Here is a 24,811-nt window from a genome sequence, read left to right as displayed (position 1 = left end):
AAAACCAAAAAACAAACCACAAAAAACCCCAACCCCATAACATTATGGTTTGGTGCAATGTGGGAAAGCCAGTCCCTGCTTCAGGAGGTTGTAGAAAGTCATTGCCTAGAAGTATTTAAGCAAACGCTGGGCAAGCTCTCCGCGCTTTCATCCTTCTTCCATACGTTGTTGATTCAGAACCTGATTTGCTGCTCTTTCCTCTGTATTAGAAAGTTGGTTAGGGCTTGGATAGGAGACCACCAAGGAATATTTGGCCTGTAGGTTAAACAAACAAACAAAAGCTGCCCAGAAGTTGGCAATGGTCAACCACATCCACCCGCCTGCTAAGAAAATACCAGATGTTTCCATAAAGTCATTAGGATTTAAGCTTGATTTGAAGGAGACATCTTTTGATTTTGAATTAATTTTTATTCTGGATCAGGGATGTCTACGAGGAAGACGGTCAAAAAAGTCAATATGAGGGCTGCAACCATATGACCAAAGGTCCGCTCTTTTTTACATGCATCAATTGCATGCTGAGACCACCACCTTGAATTTTTTGACCCCTGTAGACAACCCCATCCTGAGCCCACCTGCATCTTTTCTGTGACTCCACTGACTTACTGGGAGTACATCCTCTCTCCCTGTTGACCTCTCTCTCCTTGACATTGGAAAAATTGATTTTTCTCGGCCTATCCTTCACTTTGTACTCTCTTCAACAGGAAAGGGAGCTCTACCCAAACCCTGTTCCCGATGCCGACAGAAGCTCTGGGAAGACCCACCCCAGCCTTTGCCAGCCCTTGTCCTAAGCACAGTTCAGTGTTGCAAGCATGAACAACAGACATGTGTGCATGTCTACCTGGCTGTGAACTCTACAGGTATGATGGGGAGAGGACAAGAAGAGCCTAGGTTGTTGAAGGTGCAATGTTTGGGGGAGACTTGATAGGACATTTGGAGTCTTAAAGGCACAGCTTGGGATGGGAACGCCTTTCTAAGGGACAGGCTCCAATATTTTTATTTATTTATTTATTTATTTATAAAACGTTTGTATAGCCACCCATCTTCAAACCAACTCTGGATGGCTTATGTGGCATCAAACACAGGACCCAGAAGCAAAATAATCAAGGCTTCACTGCAGTGTTTATTAGACAGTACGTACTGGAGGGGGACCCTACCAAGGGATACCAAGAGACACCCCTGCAGACAAAAGAGATGCTCTGATATTTATACATTTCAGAAAAAGGGAAGGAAAAAGGATGCACATATACATTTTAATATGATTATGCAGGCATACGTAAGTAAGTAATAGGTTCTCAAGTTACTTTCTGCCCCTCTTCTAAGGAGAATAGTACCCTTACTAAGAAGAAGAAACAAATCACTTCAAGGTGCCAAATGCCAGGAAGAACACATCCTCCTTCAAGACATATGCCTTGGTTGCTATGGGGATGTTTATGATAAAGTATTTACAACTAGCCATTTAGATGTTTATAACCAGCCTAGTTCACACCAGCTTCAAGGGTGCCGCGCATTCTTTTATGTTTCAGTTTTATTAAGGTGCTCCCATTCATCTGAAGCCTCTAAAAACTTACTTACAACCAACAAAACAATATAAAACCAGAAATGATAAACTGAAAACAGAAAAATCTGGCACCACAACCACACTTCCCTGACGCAACTCACATTCTCATCTCATTCTGACCTTGCCCCTGGGGAAAAAGCCATGTCTTAAGGACTCTTTGAAAGGATAGAAAGGCAGGGACCTGGATATCTTCCATATACATCAGGGTTTCTCAACCTTGGTGACTTGAAGATGTGTGGACTTCATGCTGGCTGGGGAATTCTGGGAGCTGAAGTCCACACATCTTCAAGTCACCGAGGTTGAGAAACCCTGATATACATGTATGGAATCTGGAGTACCTCATCCATTCTTCGTGCTGAGCTAGAAAATTAAACAAGATTAAATGATGCTGAAAAGAATTACCTTTTTCTGATTTCAATAATTTTGAAAAGAATTGTGACATAGAAGCGGATGGAGCAGCTTTATAATCTTATGTCAGTGAACATGAGGACAAGAAATCCACTTTTAAGATGTTAAATATTTCAACACAATTTCCCCAAAGTTAAAGAGATGTCATAAACCCATAAATGTATTGCATACCAACACCCTTATAGGCACCTGGTGGAATGGAGTACTCTGGTTTTAATTTAGTTAATTTCGTTAATCTGGCATACTACCTATGATCAAAGTCTCCCAGTGATTTACCATTAAAAAACCAATTTACAATCGAGATATTAAAAACAGTTAAAATAGCAATTAAAACAAGCAAGGTAAAATTAATAAGTAAAATGAACAGTTCAAAACCTATATGTAAAGATGAGTTTTAAGGGCCTTTGAAAAAGCTAATAAAGACGTGAAGTCTCTCACCTCTACAAGGGGAGCATTCCAAAGAGGTGGGAGAGCAACAGAGATGGGTCAAAGCAAATTTGCTTCTGGACAGGTTGGTGACAACTGTAGTTGAACCTCTGAGATGATCTCAGTAAGCAGGGAGGAGGTTCATACAAAAAATTGTGTTCTCTGTAGACTGAAGCCAGGCAGGTCTTTAAAAATGAAGACTAGCGCATGGATTTTGCCCACATTTTGCCAGCCACTGAAATGTTTTAATCAGATATGTAACACATGGTCTCTTTGAATTGTTCCAAGACCAACCTGGCTGCCGAATGTTGAAGTTTCCAGACTAGACACAAATCCACTTATGTACAGTGTATTATTATAACTGTGATGGAATGGAATTATGAAGGCCAGGCTTGGGGAGATAAGCATTTTCTTGGGAAGATTGATGTCAGGTTTAGCCCAAAGAACTCCAACAGACAGTGCAAAATCAGTTCAGCTATGTTTATTAGCTACAACCTCTAGCAAGAATCTTCCCAGACTGAAACCCCAGCTCCCAAGCCAGGCAGCCACAACACCGTGAATTCCGCAGGGCGGTGCCAGGCTCATCCTCTTGTGGTTCCCACATTCTTTCGGTGAGCTAAAAAAATGCTTATCTCCCCGAGCCTGGCCTTCATAATTCCATTCCATCACAATAACCAAGCCTGGAAATTATCAATGTGTATACCACAATTTTAAGATCATTAACTTCCAGAAAGGGACACTTGGTGTATTAATCCAAACTGATAAAGAAGATTCTAGTTGTGGTCCCAATCTGGTAAACCAAAAAATATTCAGGGTGAAAAGCAGCAGCAAACTCTATATCTGTCCCTCTGGGAGAGTGTGATCTATTCAGAAGAGGTAGATGAACCACCTCTTTCCCTCAAGAATCAACCCACCTGATCTGGTTGTCCCAGGAGAACCAGCTGGTAGTCCCCTATTTCCTCGAGGTACATGTGGAGGTTTGTAGATGTAGCACCTATTTTTTGGAGTAGCCTCCTGCTGGAACTGAAGTTGGCCCCTACATGATGCTTAGGATGGGGTGTTGTTTTTCTTTTGGTTTAATGATTTTATAGCTATGTAATTTTATTTTTTATTGTGGATGTTTTTTAAAATGCTGCATTATTGTAAACTGTAGAGTCTTGGGTTTGCAGTGGGTAGTAAATCCAATAAATACATAAATAATGCAAAATAAATATAAAATACATGGAAGGCACCATATTTGGGAAAGTTAGGCTATAAGATCTTTCCTTCTTGTTTGTTTTGACTTTAGGTATTGAAGGCCTAGAATTGGATTTTCTCATTCGAAGTTCTAACCGCCATGGCAAGCTTCAGGTCTTGAAAAAGCAGAAGCACCAGACCATTACAGAGTCTATGGTAACATAAGAGCATAAGAACATAAGCAGAGCCCTTCTAGATTGGTCCCCTGGCCCATCTAGTCCAGCAGTCTGTTCTCACAGTGGCCAACCACAGCACAAGGAGGCCCACTAGTCTCCCAGCAGATGGCTTTCGGCCACACTGCCATCAAAGCTAATAGCCATTGATCCCCATTACTTTCATGAGTTGGTTCAACTCTTTTTTGAAGCTGTTCAAGCTGGTAGTCAGCACCACCTCTCATGGTAGCTCTTCTAAGCCCTTCTATTCCTGTGGGCCTTGAGTTGGCAATTTCTTTTTTCCAAGGATGGTGCATGTACCAATACAGGTTGAATAACAGGCAGAAATTCAGTGAGTTAAGTGCTCTGTTCCATGCAGGGAAAAGCTGTAGGTATAGAATTTCTGCCCCTTGTAATCTCTTCTAGGCTAGATCTTTATAAACCTGTAGATCCAGTGATGGGGTTCAGTCCGATTATAGTAGATGTTGTCCCTTCCTACTTAACTGAGAAGCCCCTTCCCACCCAATGGACTAGGCACAGGCACAGGTACAACAAGAGTGCTCTCCTCTCTTGGTTTAGACTCTGTTTGCCCCTTGAATCACCAGTAGTGCCTGATCCACAAGGGTGGGGTGACAGACGGTTATCCTGACCCTGGAAATCAGGTGCTGCTGATGATCCACAAGGCTGGTGAGAGAAAGGCTGCATCATCAGTACGTGACTTTAAACAACAATTTGTGAGTCCTTGAGCTGAAGTTACTGTGTAGCTGCATCTTAGGACGTAGGAGAGTTGGGTTCAGGTCCATCTTCAGCCATAAAAAACTTACTAGATGACTTTGGGTCTGTCATCTCTCTCAACCCAACCCATCTCACAGGGTTATTGGGAAGAAAAATGGGAGGAAGGAGCATATGCCTCCTTCAGTTCCTGGAGGAAAGGTGGAATATAAATCTAATCAATGAATCAATGAATAGATAGATAGTTCAAATGGTGGTAATTTTTAGTCTATCTTGAATTAGGCTGAGGATCTGTAATGGGCAGAAGGAATAACTTTGAGGAACAGGAGAAAGAGCCCCAACCAAGACAATGGTCAGATAAAAGAAATCAAGTCTGGCCCAGATCTGTGACTCGAGTAAGCGTCTTAGACAAAACTCTCCCTAGTTCTCACAGAGATAGGGAGGGAGGGGGGGAAGTACATTCAGACTGGCAAGATTATGTTACTATAACTAGTATTAGGTTGCATGACTTTGGCTTTCTAGTCTGGCCTACTTTGGAGGGCTGACAAGATCTGTCCTGATTCACAAGGCACAAGCAGCGAATAATGAAAGGTACAGTCCTGACTCCTGTATTATTTTCCCAGTGGCAGATGCAGTTTGACAGTTTCCAGGTGGACAGTGGACAGAAGGTGCACGTTTCAGTGAAAACCATTCCTCCTGGGATGCTAAACCTCAGCCAAAACTACATAGTCACCAACGGTAAGATGTCTTTACAGGACATATAAACCATATTTATCCATGCTTGTATCTCCTCTTGTGAAAGCTTCTTCAATTCTATATTTAGAAAACCCAAAACTACTTCTACTGGACATCAAAAATCTTGGCACAGAGAGTTGCTCAATATTTAGTAAGTGAAGAACAGAAATAGCAATAAATCATTGGAAAGTTTTAAGCTGGGATAAGAGGGAAAACATCACTTCCAGAACAGAGTGTCTTTGAGATCCCTCCGGCGTGAGCTGACAGCAAGATACAGTCACTGCCATGAAGTCATGTCCTGTGAAAATAACTAGTGGGACATCTTTGTCCCATGACAAGGAGGCTGTGTGTTTGTGGCCTCTTGACATTAGGGGGCTAGTTTTGTACAGGAAACAGGAAAAATAAATGAAGCAATGTAATTACAAGGGAGACTTTTGTTATAAAGGGACTTGCGATATGGCAAGACTTAATTTTCTACCCATTTCCCCCGCCCCTCAGGACCTGAGTTCCAGTACAAATGGGTGCCAGCTGCCCGTGCTATCGAGGTGTCTGTTCCCAAGGGCCGTGCCATCACTGCGCGCCTCTGCCACCAGCTGACCCTGGAATGCACAGAGCTGCACCAATCTTTCCATCAGCAGGTGGGATCATTGCAGGAGAAGACACAGATGTGGGGAATATCAATGGGTGGTGGTGGTGGTAATGGGGAACAAAGAGAAACTGAGGCCAGAGGGGTTGCAGGAAGCAAACCATTTTGGTAGAAATAAAGCTGGAATCATTGTGGGGAACAAACCTTTCTGGTTTGGCCCCTGGCATCAGGAATGCAAATGATGTCTGGTGTGGCCCATGACGCTCCCCTTCATCCCTGCTTCCCAAGCATTTTCCCACTGCGCCATCTAGTGGGCGGCCAGTGGGCGGCCAGTTTTCTCCCTGTTTTTTTCACAGATACCTAGAAAGAAATCATTAAATTATTAAATCATTAAATTTTTCTTGTAATTTTGTGCAGAAAGTAAAATAGAAAGTGGCCTCACCCAGTTTTGGAGTGTGAACCTGGCTGTGGTACACAACGGTGATGTGATCCTCAAGCCAGTGGAAGTTGCACACCTCTGCGCTCAGAGAAGGCGTAGGAAGCTGTGCCGAGAGAGGCTTAAGGCTGCCTATCAGAGCAAGTAGTCCGAAGTTCCACTTTTTGAATGTAGTAGGGTAGGGCTGGCCCTATCATTAGACAGGGTCAGGTGGGTGCCTTGAAGCTGATTGTGATACTGCTACTTTCAGATATAGTAGTAGTGTGTTTTTATGCACTGTATTTTAAAGATTTTATGCTCTAGATGTCAACACCGTTGGAGGCATCGTTTGCTGCCTTAGCCTAAGACAATGAAAACTTTTGGAGCCAGTCCTTGGGAATCTCAGGAGAGATTCCCAAGGACTGGTTTCACTTAGCGACTGCTTCACTTAATGACCAAGATGCTGGTCCCACTTGTGGTCACTAAATGAGAACTACCTGTAGATCCACAAGATTTTTTTATTCCTAATGATCAAATAGTAGGAACAATAATCCTGCTTTTCCCATCTAAATGATGCTACTGAAATAAATGGGGTGACCAGGAAAGGACTGCCAGCTCGGTTCAGATATGATGGTGAAAATGAATTCCGGGATTCCGAATTTGTTTGGAGGCACTTTGTTGTTTCATGTTCAATATATTTTGTTCTACTTGGTTGTCATTGGTGGCTCTTGTGGTTTTTGTAAAACTCAGAGTAGAATTTTGCTTACTTGTGTTTTATGGTTTGTTTTCTCTTTACCTGCCAGGTATTGGTTTCCATACACCACCCTGCAGTGCTGCAGTATGAGCTCCTACTTCCTTGTCTGTGCATAGAGGTGTGTGTGTCATCTCAAGAGGCTCTGAGTGAGGTTCTTTGAAGTGGGACAATGTGCGAAACCTGGGGAGAGTGGTTAAAGAACTGTGCAAAAATAGTAATTCAGTCTCCTGGCAGATTTCACGGAGATTCCTTTGTATATAGAATGCCTAAACATAAATGCCTGTGATGGTCTATGCAGATGGTGGCCACTCTACCTAAGGCAAAATACCATTTGGGGGGCTATTGGCAATTCCCATCCTTGGCCCCACCTGAGGTCAACCACCAGACCAAGGATGGGAAGCAACCAACTTGGATCTTTCTAACTTAGCTTTCTTTTCTCCAGGCATCCTATAGCCACAAAGACAGCTTGCGCAAGAAGGTGTGTCCATTCCAGGATCAGCCGGAAGCCTGTGAGTTCTGCTTTAGGCAAGATTGATGACAGTGGTCTTTCCCAATGGGAGATGAGGGGCTGGGGTTTCATAGGTTATGGGGATAGTGGGCAGTTCACAAATGGCAAATATCTGATGCCCATACTTTAGTGGCCTGCAGAGCCCTGCCTGTTTTTCCTCTCCAGTCAGACAGTCTGCCTACTAGCTTGGAGGCAAGAAACAGATTGCTGTGAGCAGGAAACTAGTAACCTGGAATGTAACAGGGAAGATAATAGTAATGATCAATATAGAGAGCAGGTTTTTTATTAGCCTCTGCTTTTAAACATATATCAATACATTGCTGTTCATACTTTATCAAGTGATATTGTTTACCTTGTTGCCATGAAATATTCATTGGCTAACTTCTACATAGAGAGGCAGTTTAGAATAGCGGTTTAAGGTACCAGCCTGGAAACCGGGAGAATGTTAAGTTCTAGTCTTGCCTCAAGCATGAAGTCAGCTGGGTGACCTTGGGTCAGCCACTTTGTCTCAGCCCTAGGAAGAAAGAAATGAAGTTTTGAAATTATTGCCAGGAAAACTTCATGGATTTGTCCAGGAAGCTGCCAGGAGTCAAGAATGACTTGAAGACACCCCCGCCCCAAAAAACACAGACAAAAACCTTCTACCTATACAAAGCAGATAAAACTAGGCTCTGCCAAATCATTGGCAAACTGAATGACAGAAATCAGTTCTCCATTTCTGTTACAGTCATACTAAATCTCTGGCTCAGTCAATAAATACGTATGTCCTCTGCACTGAGTAGGCTATAAATGGTCTTTGTCAAGGTCTGACAGTGTTCCTTTTCTTTCTGCTAAAGGGGCAGATGCTTGCTTGATCCACCAATTGAAAGAGAGAGAGTTATGGGGTTCAAGATGGTTATTTCCAAGTCCTGCTTAGCAAACGTTTGCCAAGTTAGTTGGCTAGACCATGACTGGTTGGCTGTCACTGGCTAAATTCAAACATCAGCCCTAATATGGTTTCTTTGCTTTAGGCTTTCTGGGGTTTGTGAACCCAGGCAATTTAGATTCAACAAAATTGTAGCTGTTGCAAATGCATGAGCTTAGCTGTTCTCTTTGAGCCAAGCAGAATTCATGGGACTTTTATAAAGATAAAACAGGGCCACTTCACATAATTTCAAACTATGTTTCTTGGATGAATTACATTCTGTGTGTCAACTCACTGTTGTTTTACAGTTGATAATTAGAACTATTTCAAGGATGTTGTCATGTGTTTATTTTTCTTGGAAACTATGTAGTATTTTACTTATTTATTCTGTGATTCATCTTATATGAAACATGTCAAAAGGCTGAGAAAGCAAGCAAGCAAGCAAGCAAGCAAGCAAGCAAGCAAGAAAGAAAGAAAGAAAGAAAGAAAGAAAGAAAGAAAGAAAGAAAGAAAGAAAGAAAGAAAAAGAAAGAAAGAAAGGAGGGCAGGCGGGCAGGCAGGAGAGAGATAGGCTCATTTTCTCTTCCATATTTATTTCTGCCCAGGAGAACAGAATATCTTCTCAGCTAGGGGTATCTGTAGGTAGGAAATGCAAGGATAGAAATACCAACATTTATTTTCAACGGGTGCTTGCACCTTTTGCTTGCAACTAACCCTAAATCCATTTCCCAAACTCATACTGGAACTTAGATGGGCAGCCCATTGAGCAGATTAAGATATTTAGGGATAGTTTTTCAAGCTTCAGTAAGCAGAAATGCCCACCTGGACTGTGTATCTTGTAATGCACAGAGATCTGCATCAGCTATCCAAACTTACTATTTTTTCCAGAGGAGCACAGTTTATCCCTGCTGCAATTAAGTCGTTTGTAGCTAAAGTCTGAGCACAACTGCTATATGGGGCTCAGTTGGGACCATATAGCAGCATGGCTACCTTAGAAAGAGTGCAAACCCAATTTCTAAGGAACGTTTTCCAGGTTACCCGCTGTGTTCCAAATGCTGTACTTCGACGGGAAGCAGGAGTCGGTAAACTCGGATCTAATCTCTGGATCAATATCTTTACCTACTGGTTAAGATTACGTCACAATCCCATTGGACTGCTCCATCTAATATTGGCAGATAACTTCAAATCCTCTTGGAAAATAGCTATTCAAAAGGAACTAAGTCTCTATGGGTTCTCCAGTGATGCCATTTTAATCTTAGAGTCAGATCAAGCTGGATTGATGCTAAGGCAAAGGATCTTAGATATCGGGCAAACAGAAACTGCTGCATTTTCTCATAATATAATTGCTAATAACCAAATCTTAGTGCCTAAACCAGCTTCATATTTATATCATATTACAGTCCCCAAATTCAGGGGTCTGTAGCCTTATCTCTAGCCCAATTTAATGTCCCTCATATGGGAAAACCCCATATGAAACCTGATATTGCCCCTGTGCCACGGGTAGCATAGAAACCACAGCTCATGTTCTTCTGTATTGTCAGTTCTACAAGGACATCCACCACCAGTTGATTGCCCCCCTTTTATTTAAATTTTCAGGGTACTTTGATAATTTTTATTTGTATTATCTGTTAAACAACCGAGATAAATGTATTTCTCTAAAAGTAGCAAAATTCTGCCACATTATGTGTAAGCTTTGCCCACAAATGATTGCTAACAGTTATTGATGTCAGGGGATAATTTTGCTTTGTTTGTTTTATAGAATGTATTTTTATTGGTCAATGACCAAAATAAAGTTTCTGTCTGCCTGTCTGAGAAAAACTCATATTTGGCCTTGTGATTTGGGTTATACTTTATCACAGATCAGACTGATTGCTATAGTCCACGCAGGCAGGGTGTAGAAAAGAGTATTCCTAAACAAAATAGAGCCCTTGTCCGAGGCTTCTGTGAAAGAGAGTGTTTCTCCCAACAAAATAAACACTAGGGGAATACTGTACAATATAATACAATATTAATGTCATAATATCAGAACAGAAAGGAGGAATTCAAAGACTGAGAAATTAGTATCTGTTTAGAAACATTTGATTGATTGATTGATTGATTGATTGATTGATTCATTCATTCATTCATTCATTCATTCATTCATTCTCTCTGCTTATTTTGCTAGATGCTCCAGATCTCTGGTCCTCAATGCAGTTCTATGACTACAGTTCCAGTGACAAGACTGAAATGGCTATATCTTTGAGTGGCCGCTGCTTGCTTCATCCCACTGTCTCACTTTGCTGGAAGGAAAGTTCTGCTCCAGAAGCAGCCTGTCAAGATATCCCCAATTCCACAGCCACTGAAGTTGACCAGGTGAAGGGACATGGAGGTCATATTCAATGGGATGAGAGTAACAAGCTTTTGTGCCTTGATGAAGGGCAGCCAAATAGCGAGTGATTCTAGGAACCTACTACCTTAGTGGAGGCCTTAGGCTTACACACTCCATCCCCTGAACAGATGGAAGAAGAAGGTGGAAGGCAGAATGATATTGTTAAGGGAATGTCCTTCTCAAGCAAATTCCAAGAGAGCTTCCCCCAACCTGCCACGCTGGCTGAGGAAATTAGAGAGAAGCAGGTGGGGGAAGATCATTCTGAGATGGTTGGACATTGTACCTCTGGAGTTCATTTATTTATTTTATTTATTTACTCAGGCTTCTATGCCATTCCAGTCTGAAGACACTGAGAAGCTTACAATTCCAATTGCAGTAAGTACGATTAAGAACAATTTGAAATTCCAAAACTAATCACAATCAATTCACAGTGCTTGGAGACCTTGGGGTAAAACCATCCTTTTGGCCCATCTCCAAAAGATGGGTCAAAAGAACTGCTCCATGGAAGAGGAAGAGAAACAGGGAAGAGGATGACCTTATATGTGCGGAAAACCTGTTCCAGAAGAGGGGCCATCGCTGAGAAGTCTTGTGCATCATGTCCCTGATGATCACATTCCTTCAAAGGCAGGACTCTTAATCTGGCTTCTCTTTCCAATCTCATTGGGCAGGTAGATTTACTCAGAGCAGGCCGTTTTGGAGATACCAGGCCTCAGCATATAGGGCTTCAAAAGTGACAATCAGCATTTTAAATAGCATCTAGCAGTTAACTAGTAGCTAATGTAGCTCTTGTAGCAGAGGTGCCACATGGGTGAAGTCCAGGACACCTATAATTACTAGGGCTGCTACATTTTGAACAAGGTGGAATGATCTTCAGAGGTATCCCCATGTAGACCAACTTGTAATATGCAAACATGAAGTGACAAGGGCATTCATTACCATCAGCAAAGCCTCCCGTTCCAGGAATAGTTGCAAATGATGCACAAGGTGTAATTATGGAAAGATCCTCCTTGTCATGACCTCCACTTGTTCTTGTAGCAGAAGCTGGAAATCCAAGAGAACCCCTAGATGGTGAACCAGCTCTAACTCATCCAGAGTGAGGGATGGATATTCTCTGGAATTCATCACCTTCTCAATCCATAGCCATTCCATCTTGCTAGGGTTCAGCCTAAGCCTGTTTCTCCCCATCTAGACTCTAACAGCTCCTAGACATCCAGACAGGACTTCCATTGCATCTCCTGCTCAATAGCTGGGTATTATCAACATATTGATGATATGTGAGCCCATGCCAAAAGATAACCTCTCCTAGTGGCTTCATGAAGATATTAAACAGTATGGCGGAAAGGACTGAGCCTTGCAATACCCTTCAGTGGAGTGCCAGAGGGCTCAACTTTTCCCCTTCCCACAACCATAATCTGGAACCAACTGTTCAAGGAGAAAAAACACTGTGGAACAGTGCAATTTCAAACCTTGCAGCTGATCCAGAAGGATATCAAGACTGATGGTACTGAAGGCAGCTGAGAGATCTAGCAGGACCAGGAAAGCTGCATTCTCCTTATTCCAATCTCACCAGAGGCCACCCATAGGAGTAACCAATGCAGTTACAATTCCCATACCAAGGTCTGAAGCCTGACTTAAAAGGGTCCAGATAATCCACTTCATCCAAAGCATTCTGCAGCTGTTGTCCTGTCATCTTCTTGATATCCTTTCCCTGTAAGGAAAAGTTGGAGACAGGTTAATAGATGTCCAAATTACTAACTGTGGGTGGAGGGAAGGCTTCTTAAGGAGGGACATACCACCACCTCCTTCAGTGCCAGTGGCATTACTGCTCTGTCTAAGATGAATTCATCACCAGTTGTACCCAAGCTGTTGACATTTCCTTAGTGGCTTTCACCAGCTAAGCTGGGCAGGAGTCCAATCCCCAGATATTGCCTGTGTCATTTTAGCTGGCCTTGCCCAGCAAGTGTCCAGCTCCAAGTGAATGTAAGTGATTTCATCCTCCAGATTTTGTCCAAATTCATCACAAGGCTCACTTCCCATTTGAAAGAGTACAAAAAAGAAAAGTCTTGAATACATTACTGAACTGAAAGGGAATATCCAAAGAGAGAACAGAACTTGAGACCCCCCTGGTATTTGCTGAACTGCACCTAACATCTCTCACTGGATCGTGTCAGCAGGGATTGCTGGGACTTACATTTCAAAAACATCTGGTGCTTCTCATTGTAGACACTGTAGACTCAAAGCAAGGACAAAGCAATATCAGAGCATATCAACCTCCCAGGACATTCCACTGCAGATCTCAAAGGGACCATTTTGAGAAAATGACCCTTTAGCAGAACATTTGAGTGCAGTCTATGTCAAAAGGCCTTAACAAACACAGTGAGTTTTTAATGCACTACAATTGTGAATCGATAAGGTATTTGTAATCTGTCTCACAGGTAATCTGCATCTGCATCACCAACCTGTCTTCCCTTTGCTTCTCCGTCCCCATTTCATCCCAATTTAAGTTTAATCGCTCAGTTGCATCTGATAGCTGTGTGCTGTTGTTCACAAAAGTGTGTGCTTTTTAATAAAAGTTGTTAACTGGAAAAAATGCTGCCAGGTTTTAACAACATCTGGAGGCAGCATAGTCCCCATTCCTAGTCCCTGTGAATATAGTAATAGGAAGTCTTGCTTGATTGGGTTTGCTTTACTAGGGATATACAGTGGTACCTCGGGTCACGAACTTAATTCGTTCCGCGACTCTGGTCGCGACCCAAATCGGTCGCGACCCGAATCAAATTTTCCCATAAGGTTCAATGTAAATACGGTTAATCCGTTCTGAACCATATGTACTTTTTTTCTTAAACCACAAAAATATGACACAAAGTACAGTACAGTACAGTACGAAGAGAGAGAACACTAACCTTGCTTGAGGCGTGGAGGACAGGAAGGCGGGTGGGGAGGCGGTTATTGTTTGGAGGGAGAGTCCCCCTCCCTACAGGAAGCCACGACCATGTGTGTCGGCAGGGAAAATGGCCGCGGATCCTGTTCGTCACCCGATGCGGCGTTCGCGAACGGAGGCAAAATTTTGCGAACGGTGCTGTTCGTGACCCGAATTGGTTGTGAACAGAAGCGTTTGTGACCCGAGGTACCACTGTATGTGACTTTCAGAACCCAATACAGCCTTTGTGGAATTAAGTCCTTCTTGTCTCATAATACCCCCCTTCCATTGTCCTAACATGCAGTTCTTACTCTAGGCGTACATCATTGAAAAAGTGGATGTCGATCCACAGCTCTGCTTCAAGGTAAGAGAAACATCTACACACACAAACAATTACTGCCATCACGTCCATACAAGATAGTTGCCTCTTAAAGACTGTTACCAGCATCTGTCCAAGTCTAGGGAAGGCTCTGGAATCTTGGAGGTACAAGCACGCTATGAAAGCAATGACGTTTATCTAGTTTATAGGCTATAGATTGTATTTGTGCTCTTATGAAAGTATACAGCTAAGCTACATGGATAGAGCAAAATGGGCCATTCCAAAGGAAAACTTCTCAACCCAAACTACTTTTTCATAAACCTTTGAGACTGAGTAAACAGTAAACAGTCATCAGAAAGTCTTTTAAAAATGTGTTTTTCACACATTTAAATATAGTAGTCTGACTGTTGTTAGCTACCCAGGTTATATTGTATAAGAAGGTGGCCATATAAATCTTTTAAATAAGCAAACTAAGTAAATAAAAAGCATACAAGATTTCCCAGAGGACAATAGGGCATTAGCAGCATATCATAAGCATGTTGACTTAAAATTCTGGGGAATATCTCAAATAGTGCTAGACGATGATGATGTGGTAGCTCTAGGTGGGTTATAATGGGCTAAGATTGCATGCACAACAATATGGATCAATCCTAGGAAAGAATAATCTAAGGTAGGGATTGGTAATGTGGTGTCTGCAAGCTACCCCCGCTCTGCCCACCTCCCTTCCCAAATTGAATTAAAATAAATTAGAAATGATGGCAAATCACATAAGGTCTTTTTGATTTTGTACAGAATGTCATGAGAGTTTAGGCAATAATACACGAGGTCCAGTGAGATTTTGGCAAAGTTTAATTTTTAAAACAATGTTGTTATTATTGGTTGAATTACAGATTTTTCTGTAAATTATAATAAATATTCATTTTGGAAGTCTTTAAAATCAAGCTGGATAGTCAGTCAATTTTAAATGGGCTTTATCCTTGAGGCAGTAATTAAATGATTTAGTATAGCTCAGTCTTTTGGTTTGGGGCACTCTGTCATTCGAGTTTGTAAGACAAATGTTTAATGAAGGTAAGGTAGAGGGTTAACTGGAGGATCTTAATTTTTATTAGCCTTGAGTATTAAATGTGTGCAAGTATTAAGTGCAGAGTTTGATATGATGAGTCACAACTCCAACAATTTATCTTTTTTAGTTTTCTTACATGAACACAAGCCATATTGAGTGCCCACACCAGATAGGTGAGTCTACTTAAGTCACAATGCAAATCTCTATATGGCATCCTTGCATTTTCAGTGGGAATTGTAGGTATAGATGAAATAACCTCTTGAACTGGGCTTCAGTTTTTTCAAGGGGAAATGTAGACTTGATAGAGTCTACACTTGATACTTTTCCAGCCCCCACTCAGAGGAACTGTTGGGATTCTGTGTGTTTGTTTTGCATGTGACCAGAAAAATGTACACAATAAGATGTTGCAAGGAGGTAGATGGGGGTGGGGGTGGCAGGACTTAGCTGATTTTCCTTTTGCCTAGAATGGGGGTGAGGGTTTTGGGGGTTTTTTGGTTATTGCAGGACTTGGATGGGCACTGATTTTTGTTCCCTGGGCACTGTTTTGCAGATGGTAGGTCTGAATCCAATCTGGATTGCCTTGAAGCTGCTTTTGAGAGATTGGAGAGTGAAAGCAGCAGTGTTATGGAAGTGTGCACAGTGTATATATTTTCTATAACAAGCTATACCCCAAATCACCAAGCTTTCTCCTTAAAGGATTGGAAATAACAGGGCATTAACTGAAGCAATGAGGGCATCTGACTCCAGCTTTGTTCTTCCTTTCTAGGTACTGCCTGGAATGTATCTCTAACTGTGAAATTTCTGCAACTTCACTTAAACTTCCATTCTCGCATACCGGCTTCCTTTAGTTCAGCTTTATGCCAGCAGGTATCTTCAAGCCAGTGCAAACCTGAACCACCTGTCTATACCATCACCCATGTAAGTGATTCCTGGTCTCAAGAGGAGGAATTTGAGAGAGTTTCCAGAAAGAACTCAGTCAGGACTGTTGAGTGAGGAAAGCCTAAGAAATAATGTACTTGACATGGATGGCAGCAGAAGGATGTTTCCTGGATTTAATTCAAGGTTATGTTTTGCAGCCAGAGGGATCTGTCTTGGGTGAACTGAACCTCATTCTTCCTTGGAGAGGCTTGAGAAGCTGTGTACTGGTAAGGATCAGCTTACTTTCTTCTTTTTCTTAGTAATTCACTAAGGAAAGAGTACTTCCTTAGTGAAATTTGTCCTCTTGTACTACAGGAGTCAATTATAGGTAGTCCTCGTTTAGTAACTGCAATTGGGACTGGCAACTTGGTCATTAAGCGAAGCAGTTGCTAAGAGAAAATCACATGACTGCAACTGTGCTTACGATTTTAATTCAATTTTCCTTTGCTTCTTGCTACTTCCTTCAGCAGAACTGGGGTTCTTTCTCTTTCTCTTTGAGGACATCTTGATATGGGGTAAATAAGCAAGTGAAAAGAAGAGCAGAGAGATGCTGTGAAGGTTGTAAATGCGAGGACTGGTTGCTAAGTTGTTTTTTTTAGCACCATCGTAACTTTGAACAGTAACTGAGGCAGTCACTAAGCAAGGACTACCTGTAAATTAGCCAACAATTGGACAAGAATAAAATTCTAGTTCAACAGGAGTAAAAAGGTACACTAACACATTTCATCACTATACTGAGTTCCACTGTCCCATCACACCTGTTTTTTCACTTGTTAGGTCTGGCGTTCTGATGTACACTTTGCTGGCAAACGACTCCTGTGTCCAGATGGTAAGTTACAATACTGTGTTCAGCTGAGAATAGGGTGAATAAACAGGAGAATGCCTGACCCTACTGTGGGAAATGATAATTATATCATGCCTTCTGTGGTGCTTCTTGGAAGGTAGAGAGAGCAGTTCTGGTCTTCTCACACATGGGCAGAGCTAGGTCTTGCTCAGATATATGGGAGAAGTTCCAGGTCCTAAAGAAACAAGCCAGAGAACATGGGTCTCTCTTATGGAAGGACTGGACAATTTGTTCAAACCGATGACTAGGAAAAGCATTAAGGCATTCCTGAGAAAGCAGAATGCTATGATTAAAGACAGTAATCTGAGGAATTAGTAGCACTGACAAGAAGAAGAAAGAACTGATATGACACTTTCAATTAAGGATTGACAAGGGAAAGCATAGACAAAATGTTGCAATGTAGGGTACCAGGGAGCAAATCCATTTTCTCTGTTTCTTGTTTTTCCAACCTTAAATTCATGTTCATCGTATTTTGTTTCTAATATCTTATTTAAAGTTTGCCCTAAAATTAATATGCATTTTTGTCCAACTTGGTCTCACAAAATGCATTTTTGTTTAAAAATTTGCCTGGCATGCAAATAATGCAACACATTTATTCCCCTAACATACTATACAAGAAAGGGAAAGAATTATGTTGCAAAATTCAGTGGTGTGATTTTCAAAAGATTCCTGAGTTCTGTATGTGTTCAGCCAGTCAACCATTCTTTCTTTGGTTATACTGTACCCGTGTTTTTCCAGCTTGGCCACTTTAAGATGTGTGGACTTCAACTGACTGGAGAATTCTGGGAGTTGAAGTCCACACATCTTAAAGTGGCCAAGTTGGAAAAACACTGGGTTATACTCAGTTCCTGCTTTTCCTTCCCTCTCCGGAAAAGAGTCTTAGTGCCTTGTGCAAATTGAATATGTTCGGTCATCGTTTTTAGGATTTTCCCTCCTGGAACGTGTGTTTCCCTTTTGGGTACAAGTATGGGACATGTTGTGATTCCCCCGAGCTTGCTAGTGGCTTCCTTGTCTATGTGGATGGTGCTGTCTTAGCCACATAAGGGTCAACTCTTAGAAAATGTTCACTTGTACTACTTAAACTTTCCCCAACCTGATGCCTCCAGAAGTGTTTGACTGCAATTCACCTCATGGCCAGCTAGATGGTCACAGGAGCTGCGGTATAATATATCTGGCAGGCCCAGACTGGGGAGAACCGATAAGTAGGAGATATCACACGCGTACATTTCTGCAGAGAGACATGGGTAGTCAAGAATTACTTTCGGTAGAGATTTTACACCAGTTTTCATCGAACTTTTTTTTCTGCTAGTTTCTCACAGACGCTGGGGGTTGCTGGCCTTTGCTGTAGGTTTGGGCCTGGGATTGCTGGCTATAGTGATCCTCCTCATTCACTGGAATATCCACAGGCTCCATAGAGGTAAAAGCATCAGAAGGACTGGTGCATACTGGGTGTGGGTGGATTGGGTAGGCTGGCTCTGTAATTTTAGCAATCTCATGCAGTGAAACAGAAAATGTAATTTTGCAGCAGTCCTCTCAGTTCCATGAGAAAGAGGCTCATAGTCAGCCTGGATAAGCCCTGAAGAACAATAATCTTTTGCAACATGTATAGACTTGATTCACATTTAACGCTAAATGTGGCCTGTTTGTTGGTTTTGGTCATAGACCAAAATGCAGATCTGATGATTAGGGCTTAGTATTATGTATGGAACAGTCCATACTAACTTGTTCAATAACCCATCGTTTAAACACTGTCACTGCGCTGGCTTAGTTTTGTGCCAACGTGGATCTACAGTGTTAATAAAAACGTTCAAGCAAACTAAAATGGAACATGCATTGGGGAAGGTGGTATGAGAAGAAGGGACCAAGAAGTGAATTTGAATTGATTCAGGTGCATGCACTTGATTTCCGTGGGTGGTTAGGTTTAAGGAGTTATTTCTGAGGCTTCCAAAGGTGGATTATAAAAAAAAATCCTACATTGTCCCATTTGCCTTGTCACTGAGATAAATATGTGAAATGCTATGACAGGAGAAGATTCCTACTTGTTTCTTTGCTTATTTAGATTTATACTTATTTTCCTTCTCACACAACGTGCCAAGTAACTTAATCTTAGAAGATCAAATGTACCTTGGTAGGTCAACAGATTCCAATAAGCAAGGACCCAAGGTCCTGCGAGAAGCATTCCTTATCCCAAAAGAAGGGGCAACTCTCACCCAAGAGTCTCACTTCCTTTCTCTCCTTTCTTTCAGATGTACCTTGCCGGCACCATTCTCGTCCCATTCTGTTGATCTATTCTCCTGATTCAGAGGAACACAAACAATTGGTCTGTGCCTTTGCTGCATTGCTGCGGTCGGCGCTGGGCTGCCCTGTGTTACTGGACCTCTGGGAGTTGGGCCATGTGGGACGACTCGGCATCTTGCCCTGGGTGTATGCCCAACGGGAACACGTGGGCCAGAAGCAGGGCCAGGTGCTCCTGCTGTGGAGCGCAGGCAGTGCTCATGCCTATGGCCTCTGGCAAGGGGAGGCAAGTAACAATGGCAGGAAAGCCCCGGAGCCCTATGACCTCTTTGGGGCAGCCATGGCCTGTTTACAAAGTGAACTTCAGGGTATGCCTGGAACTGTCCAGCGATGTGACTGGGTCATTGCCTACTTCAGTAAACTGTGTGACCGACAGGATATTCCATGCGCTCTGCGCCTTCTTCCCCGTTACCGCCTGCCTCAGGAACTGCCAGACCTGGTTGGGGTCCTGCAGGGCTCTTCCAGCTCAGTACCCAGCTGGCTCCATGCTAGCGCCAAAGCTCTTGTGTGCCACCTGCTCAAAGCTGAGAAGAAGAGGAGTCCACAGAAGCAGCGGAACCAACCGTGGAGGAAGAGCACTAGGACACTGGAAGGATCCCTGGTCCCTCTCGCTCATCCCAAGGTGCACAGGCCAAACTGCACTTGAGGGCTGTAGAATAAGGGTGGATTGTGAAATGGGATCAATCCCACTGGTTATCTGTAGGCAGAAGCTATTCATCGGGCCTCAAGGATTTGCTTCTTCATGGTGCCTAAGAAATGGCATCTGTAACCATGGAGGCCTGTGAATCCGATGCCGCAGAAAGAAGGAAGGGGTCCAACTCAGCTAAAGATCTGAAGGCAAAACAGAAAGATTACTCTGGTTGCCAGAGAGCCCCCCTCACCTGGTGGTCATGGCATCTGTTGCCATAGAGATGACAGTGCGCTGCAGAGAAGAGGTCATCACCTTGCTGCTGAAAAAGGGACAGTGCAATATGAATGTTGTGGGCAGTCAAGGGTAATCCGTGGTGCTGCTTCCTAGCAAATTCCTCCTGGAGGATAGCAAGCTTGTTAAAAGGCAGCCAGACTAGGCCCAGGGAAGGTGACCTTGCAAGCTAAATGGACTAAACGGAGAGGCTGAATTCTTGCCTTGTTCATCATCCATTACTTCAGGACTCCAACCCACAGAAGGTGTAGAATGTCGCTGACACCTTTCAGAATGTTCAGCTTTCCTTTTTACAACATGGGCCTCTAACGTGTCTACTTGTGGAGATACAAGAACAAGCATGAAGCCTGCAGATAGTGATCTCCCCGATAGTACACTAAAGGCTTTTCCCCACTGTTGAGTAGAAGTTCTCTCCACCCACCCATGAGCTGGCAGAAAGCTATGCCGGCATGGAATTAGCCGTCCCCATTACCACTCCCTATCCTGATTTTGTTGCCTGTGTTTCAAGTCAGTGCAGTCTCCTGGCTTCCCTTCAAGGTAATAGGTGACAAAGTCCAACAGATTTTATGGACCTTGGAGCTGCCTTGGAGGGTGTCAGAATAAGTGGGGAAACGCTATTTGAACACCAGTACAGCTGAAGGGGAGATCAGCCTTCTTGCTCTTGAGCCGGGGACAAGACAACAGCAACATCAAGGGGATATCACAGAACAAAGTTATGGTCAGAGCGTGTTTGTGCTGTGTGCAAGTGGGAGAAGGACTTAAGAAGTAACACAGTTAGGTAAATGTAAATGTAATTGGCTACCAGCCTGCCTCGTTTTGACCACTCCATTTCCAAACAAACAAAACAAGCTTGTTGCTAAGAAATGCAATAAGAGATCCTTATTTTGTTTTGTGTGTTTAATCTGTTGCGGTTACTCAGGTCCTACATCTGTCCTTGGTATTACAACCTTGGAATACAATAATAAAGATGGCTTTTAAAGGAAATTCTAAAGTACAAAGCCCAGTTTTCTACTCTGGGTATCTACAACACTGTGCTAATGGTTTTCCAAAAAGTACATAGAGTTGCTAAACTAAGGTCACCATGCCTTGTTTAAAAGTATTTCTGTGCCTCTTGGCTTTGAAAGTAAGTTTGCAGATCCTTTTTGAAGAATAATCTCCTGAGTGGGAGGGCTGTGTTGCACACGCTGCTCCCAGGTTCGGCTTATGGTCACTCACTCACACACTTATAGCCTGTTGAGGCACACGGATCTTGTCAGCCCCCTTGCTTTCTACCTGGGTTTTCCAGATAGGTGTGGCTGGAGCAGACAGACACACAGCCCTGGTCAACAGCCGGGAAAGAATTGGGGATACACACAAATCACTTCCAACCAAACACTGAGGCACAAGAGGTTCTTTGTAATACACGGAGACCCAGTGAATTTAAAGTAACAGCAAAACTTTACAGGTACATTTGCTCTTTCTCATACACACACACACGTGCTCATCCACACTTACCCAAGTCCTTCCCAACTAGGCTGCCAGGCACTAGCTAGAGGGATGGAAGCCGCCAAGTCTGGATGACTCAGATGACCAAGACGACTCAGAGTGGGCGGGCTTTGGGACCCCTTTTATCCCCAAAAGTACAAGTTGATGGGATTGGGGTGAGGGCTTCCATGTGCTCAGGCCCAACTTCCTCTTTCTGGTTCAGATTCTTTGTTTTTTCCTTAAGACTTGCTTCCTTCTTATCTACCTCCCTGAAGGGATCTCATAGATAAGATTCCTGGCTTTTGTCCTCTCTGCTTATGTGCCTGCTTCATCTTTAGGTTATGGCAGCTTCAGCCTAGTCTCACAGCTGTCTGTGTCGTTCCATAATGCAGCCTTACTCAGTTTGTGGCCTTTCAGATACATTGTGTTTACAGATACAGAGCTGACCACACTGGTTTGGAATTTTGATGTAGACCCAACATATCTGGAGGACAACAGGTGGGGGGAAAACTATCCCAATGGCTTCCAGGCAGTTGGCTATACCATCTAAAATACTATTGTATACCTCAGGGTCTATTACTATTTATATCTACATAGATCTACATCTAGATCTACACGCACACACAAATAATTCACACTCACATATAAATTATTTGCAAAATAGGAAAGATTCAATGGTGTACCACACAGGGCTTACGTTTTTTGCTTTTCTTATATGCCTTTCCCATGTCATAGTTTAAATGACACAAAACAATGAATGTTGAACATAGGAACATACTGCTTCAAGGTAAAACTTGCCCTATCAATAGCTATTGTCTCAGGTGATGGTGGCCTTCACGTCAAGATCTTTATTGAGTAATTGTTTTATCTTATTCAAATAATCTTGTAGGAGTTCCAGTTCTTACAGTCAAATAACTTCCATCTTTTTTGTCTTTTCTTAAAAAAACAAATTTTGGAATGTATCAATGGAAGAATGGAGCAAAAAATTCCTGTTCTCGTTATTGCTTTGCTGCCTCATTGGGGGGGGAGAGGAAGTGTGATGGTGTAATGGGAATTCCCCAAAGGGGTTGTGTAATCAAGTAACTTTTGGGTTACTTAATTTAGATTTAGCTCTAAAATCATGCATATAGTTGAAATACATTTTCCACCAGGTCTGCTGGGGGCTTAATGAATACTTCTTTTTTCTGAAATCTCACAAATTCCTAGAGAGGCCTATGTCCAAGGCAGTTGCAGTTTCCAAAACACCGACAGCCAAATCAGGGTGAAGATGGAAGCGAGAGTGGGGATAAAAAAAAATATCAGAAATAGGTGGAAAATAAGATCCTGCCTGAACCTGTTCACTGTGGTGCTACTGGATTTTTCCTTAATTTTTTTCGGTTAACCTTCTAGCTTCCTTTCCAGTGATGATAACAATCGCAATAGTCTCAGCCACTTCTCATCAGGTGCTGCCAGTACACGATGAAGACTTTAGTGACTTGAAGAAGTTGTTCATGTTTTGGAAACATATCCAAAATTGGGGGGAAATAACCCTCCAAAACCTTAGATCATGCTCCCTCAGAGGGCATGGAAGGCATAATTTCCTGCAAAGGAATACATGGGGAAGAAGGTAAGGTGGGGAACCTTATGGAGGAGTACAGAGATAGTCTTGAAGAAGGTACACGGCAGCCATTGCAATAACATGAGGTTATCCCAGAAAGGCAGGAGCAGGTGAGGAAGAAACTCAGGATTGTCCTGCATTGACTCTCTTCGGTATAAGAGGGAAAAAGAGGCTATCGGGCTTTTAATATTTTGTTGTTATACCTGATAACAAAAGAGTTCTAGTAGCTCATAAGTGTACGTTTCCTGTTCTGGACCAGCTTGTAGGGCAGACAAAACCAAATGTTGTATCCTAGAAAAGACCACGGCTAGCTGGCTAGAGCACTGAATGGGAGTACTCTTCTTGGCAACATATGTTGCCTGTCGCACTTATCATAGCTAAATGTGAAAATATATGTGGTACTGCTCTGACTTCTGAAAATCCCATGTGAGTTATCTACTGTTTAAGTAAACAGTGTATGTTTTTGACTTCTTTTTTTTTTTCTATGGACGAAGACTAGAAAACTATCTTCAATCTAAAATTTAAAAGAAACTTAGGGAACTAACAATACGCTAACTGTGCCACAATTTAAAACATACCTGCAATATGTAAATTTTCAGAAATAATAGCATATCATACTGGTATCCACACGTAATAGACTTTTATAGTTATTGTCAGGGTTTATGGTTACTATTCTGAAATATAGCCTTTTGTAACTTCACTCTTTAAAAAATCAAGCTACCTGTGAGCAGAAAGCGTACAATTTTGTATTACTTTTAATTTTAGAATTTAATATAAAGTGAAAGGTCACATGTCATTAATGTCATGTTCTAAGTAATACTAGCTCATGCCTAAGGATCTTTTGCCTCCTGGACCCATACGCAAGTCAAGTCTGGCCTCCTGGACCCATACGCAAGTCTTTTGCCTCCTGGACCCATACGTGGGTTGTACGTCATACAAAATAGTGTTCTTTAGAAAAGAAAAAATATGATAATCCCACAACCTTGCTTTCAAGAGCAGATGTGCAGTTACACATGAGGCAAAGGTGCTGTGACTATGGCAGTTTTGGGTTGAATCAGTCTTCCAACATTTTATAATGAAACTACTTCTTCTGAAGCCACCAGCTTCATTCCACTTTTCTCAGAATGTCAGGGTTGGATCAACTATGCAAGACCAGGACCACAAGTATAGTCCAGGTCCTACAGGATCGCAGGATAAGTCTTGCTGCTGAATTTAAGCCAGGCCTTCTGGTTCTAAAGGACACCTTAGAAATGTTGAGTTCATGTCATGACCCTCTCACACAATGGCTGCTTTCGTTTTTTTTTATATAATTTTTATAAAGATTTTTTACATAGATCAAAGACAAATATAAAGTAAAACTATATAAAAAAAAGAAGGAAAAATAGAGGAAAAATAGTGCAGGAAACACCACAGTAGAAAATAGAAAGATAACTAAAGAAACAGAAACCAAAAGAAACCTTTTAATTTATTTATTTAAGTCCAACCTTTTCAGCAGTTATAAACAAACTCTTTGTCCCTCCTCCCTCTTTAACATTACAAAAATCCCTTCAGCCCCTTGTTCAGACCTTTTTCGATCATCAAGTCCATAAATCATCATTTCACTTGTTTTCCATTTTCAGCAAAAAGTCCATAAAAGGTTTCCAGTCTTTTATAAAGTACTTACTGTTTTTCACAAAATGGGTGCTTC

General features: G+C 42.2%; 1 protein-coding gene across 1 annotated transcript in view; it reads left to right on the top strand.

Annotated features, from left to right (window-relative positions):
- Positions 1-21,080, top strand: part of IL17RE (interleukin 17 receptor E) — a 30,673-nt gene extending 9,593 nt beyond the window's left edge. The window contains exons 3-17 of the mRNA XM_007425381.4: positions 702-857; positions 3,681-3,784; positions 5,136-5,250; positions 5,746-5,885; positions 7,052-7,120; positions 7,445-7,511; positions 10,579-10,766; positions 11,104-11,157; positions 14,019-14,066; positions 15,212-15,257; positions 15,851-16,002; positions 16,161-16,229; positions 16,780-16,831; positions 18,156-18,263; positions 19,093-21,080. Coding sequence (XP_007425443.1) covers positions 702-857; positions 3,681-3,784; positions 5,136-5,250; positions 5,746-5,885; positions 7,052-7,120; positions 7,445-7,511; positions 10,579-10,766; positions 11,104-11,157; positions 14,019-14,066; positions 15,212-15,257; positions 15,851-16,002; positions 16,161-16,229; positions 16,780-16,831; positions 18,156-18,263; positions 19,093-19,787 — 2,063 coding nt within the window. The 3' untranslated portion in view covers positions 19,788-21,080. The remainder of the gene's footprint in view (positions 1-701; positions 858-3,680; positions 3,785-5,135; positions 5,251-5,745; positions 5,886-7,051; positions 7,121-7,444; positions 7,512-10,578; positions 10,767-11,103; positions 11,158-14,018; positions 14,067-15,211; positions 15,258-15,850; positions 16,003-16,160; positions 16,230-16,779; positions 16,832-18,155; positions 18,264-19,092) is intronic.
- Positions 21,081-24,811: the final 3,731 nt, after the last annotated feature.

Source organism: Python bivittatus, unplaced genomic scaffold, assembly GCF_059951505.1.
Source record: "Python bivittatus isolate LINGU-HERP-01145 unplaced genomic scaffold, Pbiv_v1 ctg000080_np1212, whole genome shotgun sequence".
In the NCBI taxonomy this organism is placed as follows: Eukaryota; Metazoa; Chordata; class Lepidosauria; order Squamata; family Pythonidae; genus Python; species Python bivittatus.
This window is presented reverse-complemented; position numbering and strand designations above follow the sequence as displayed.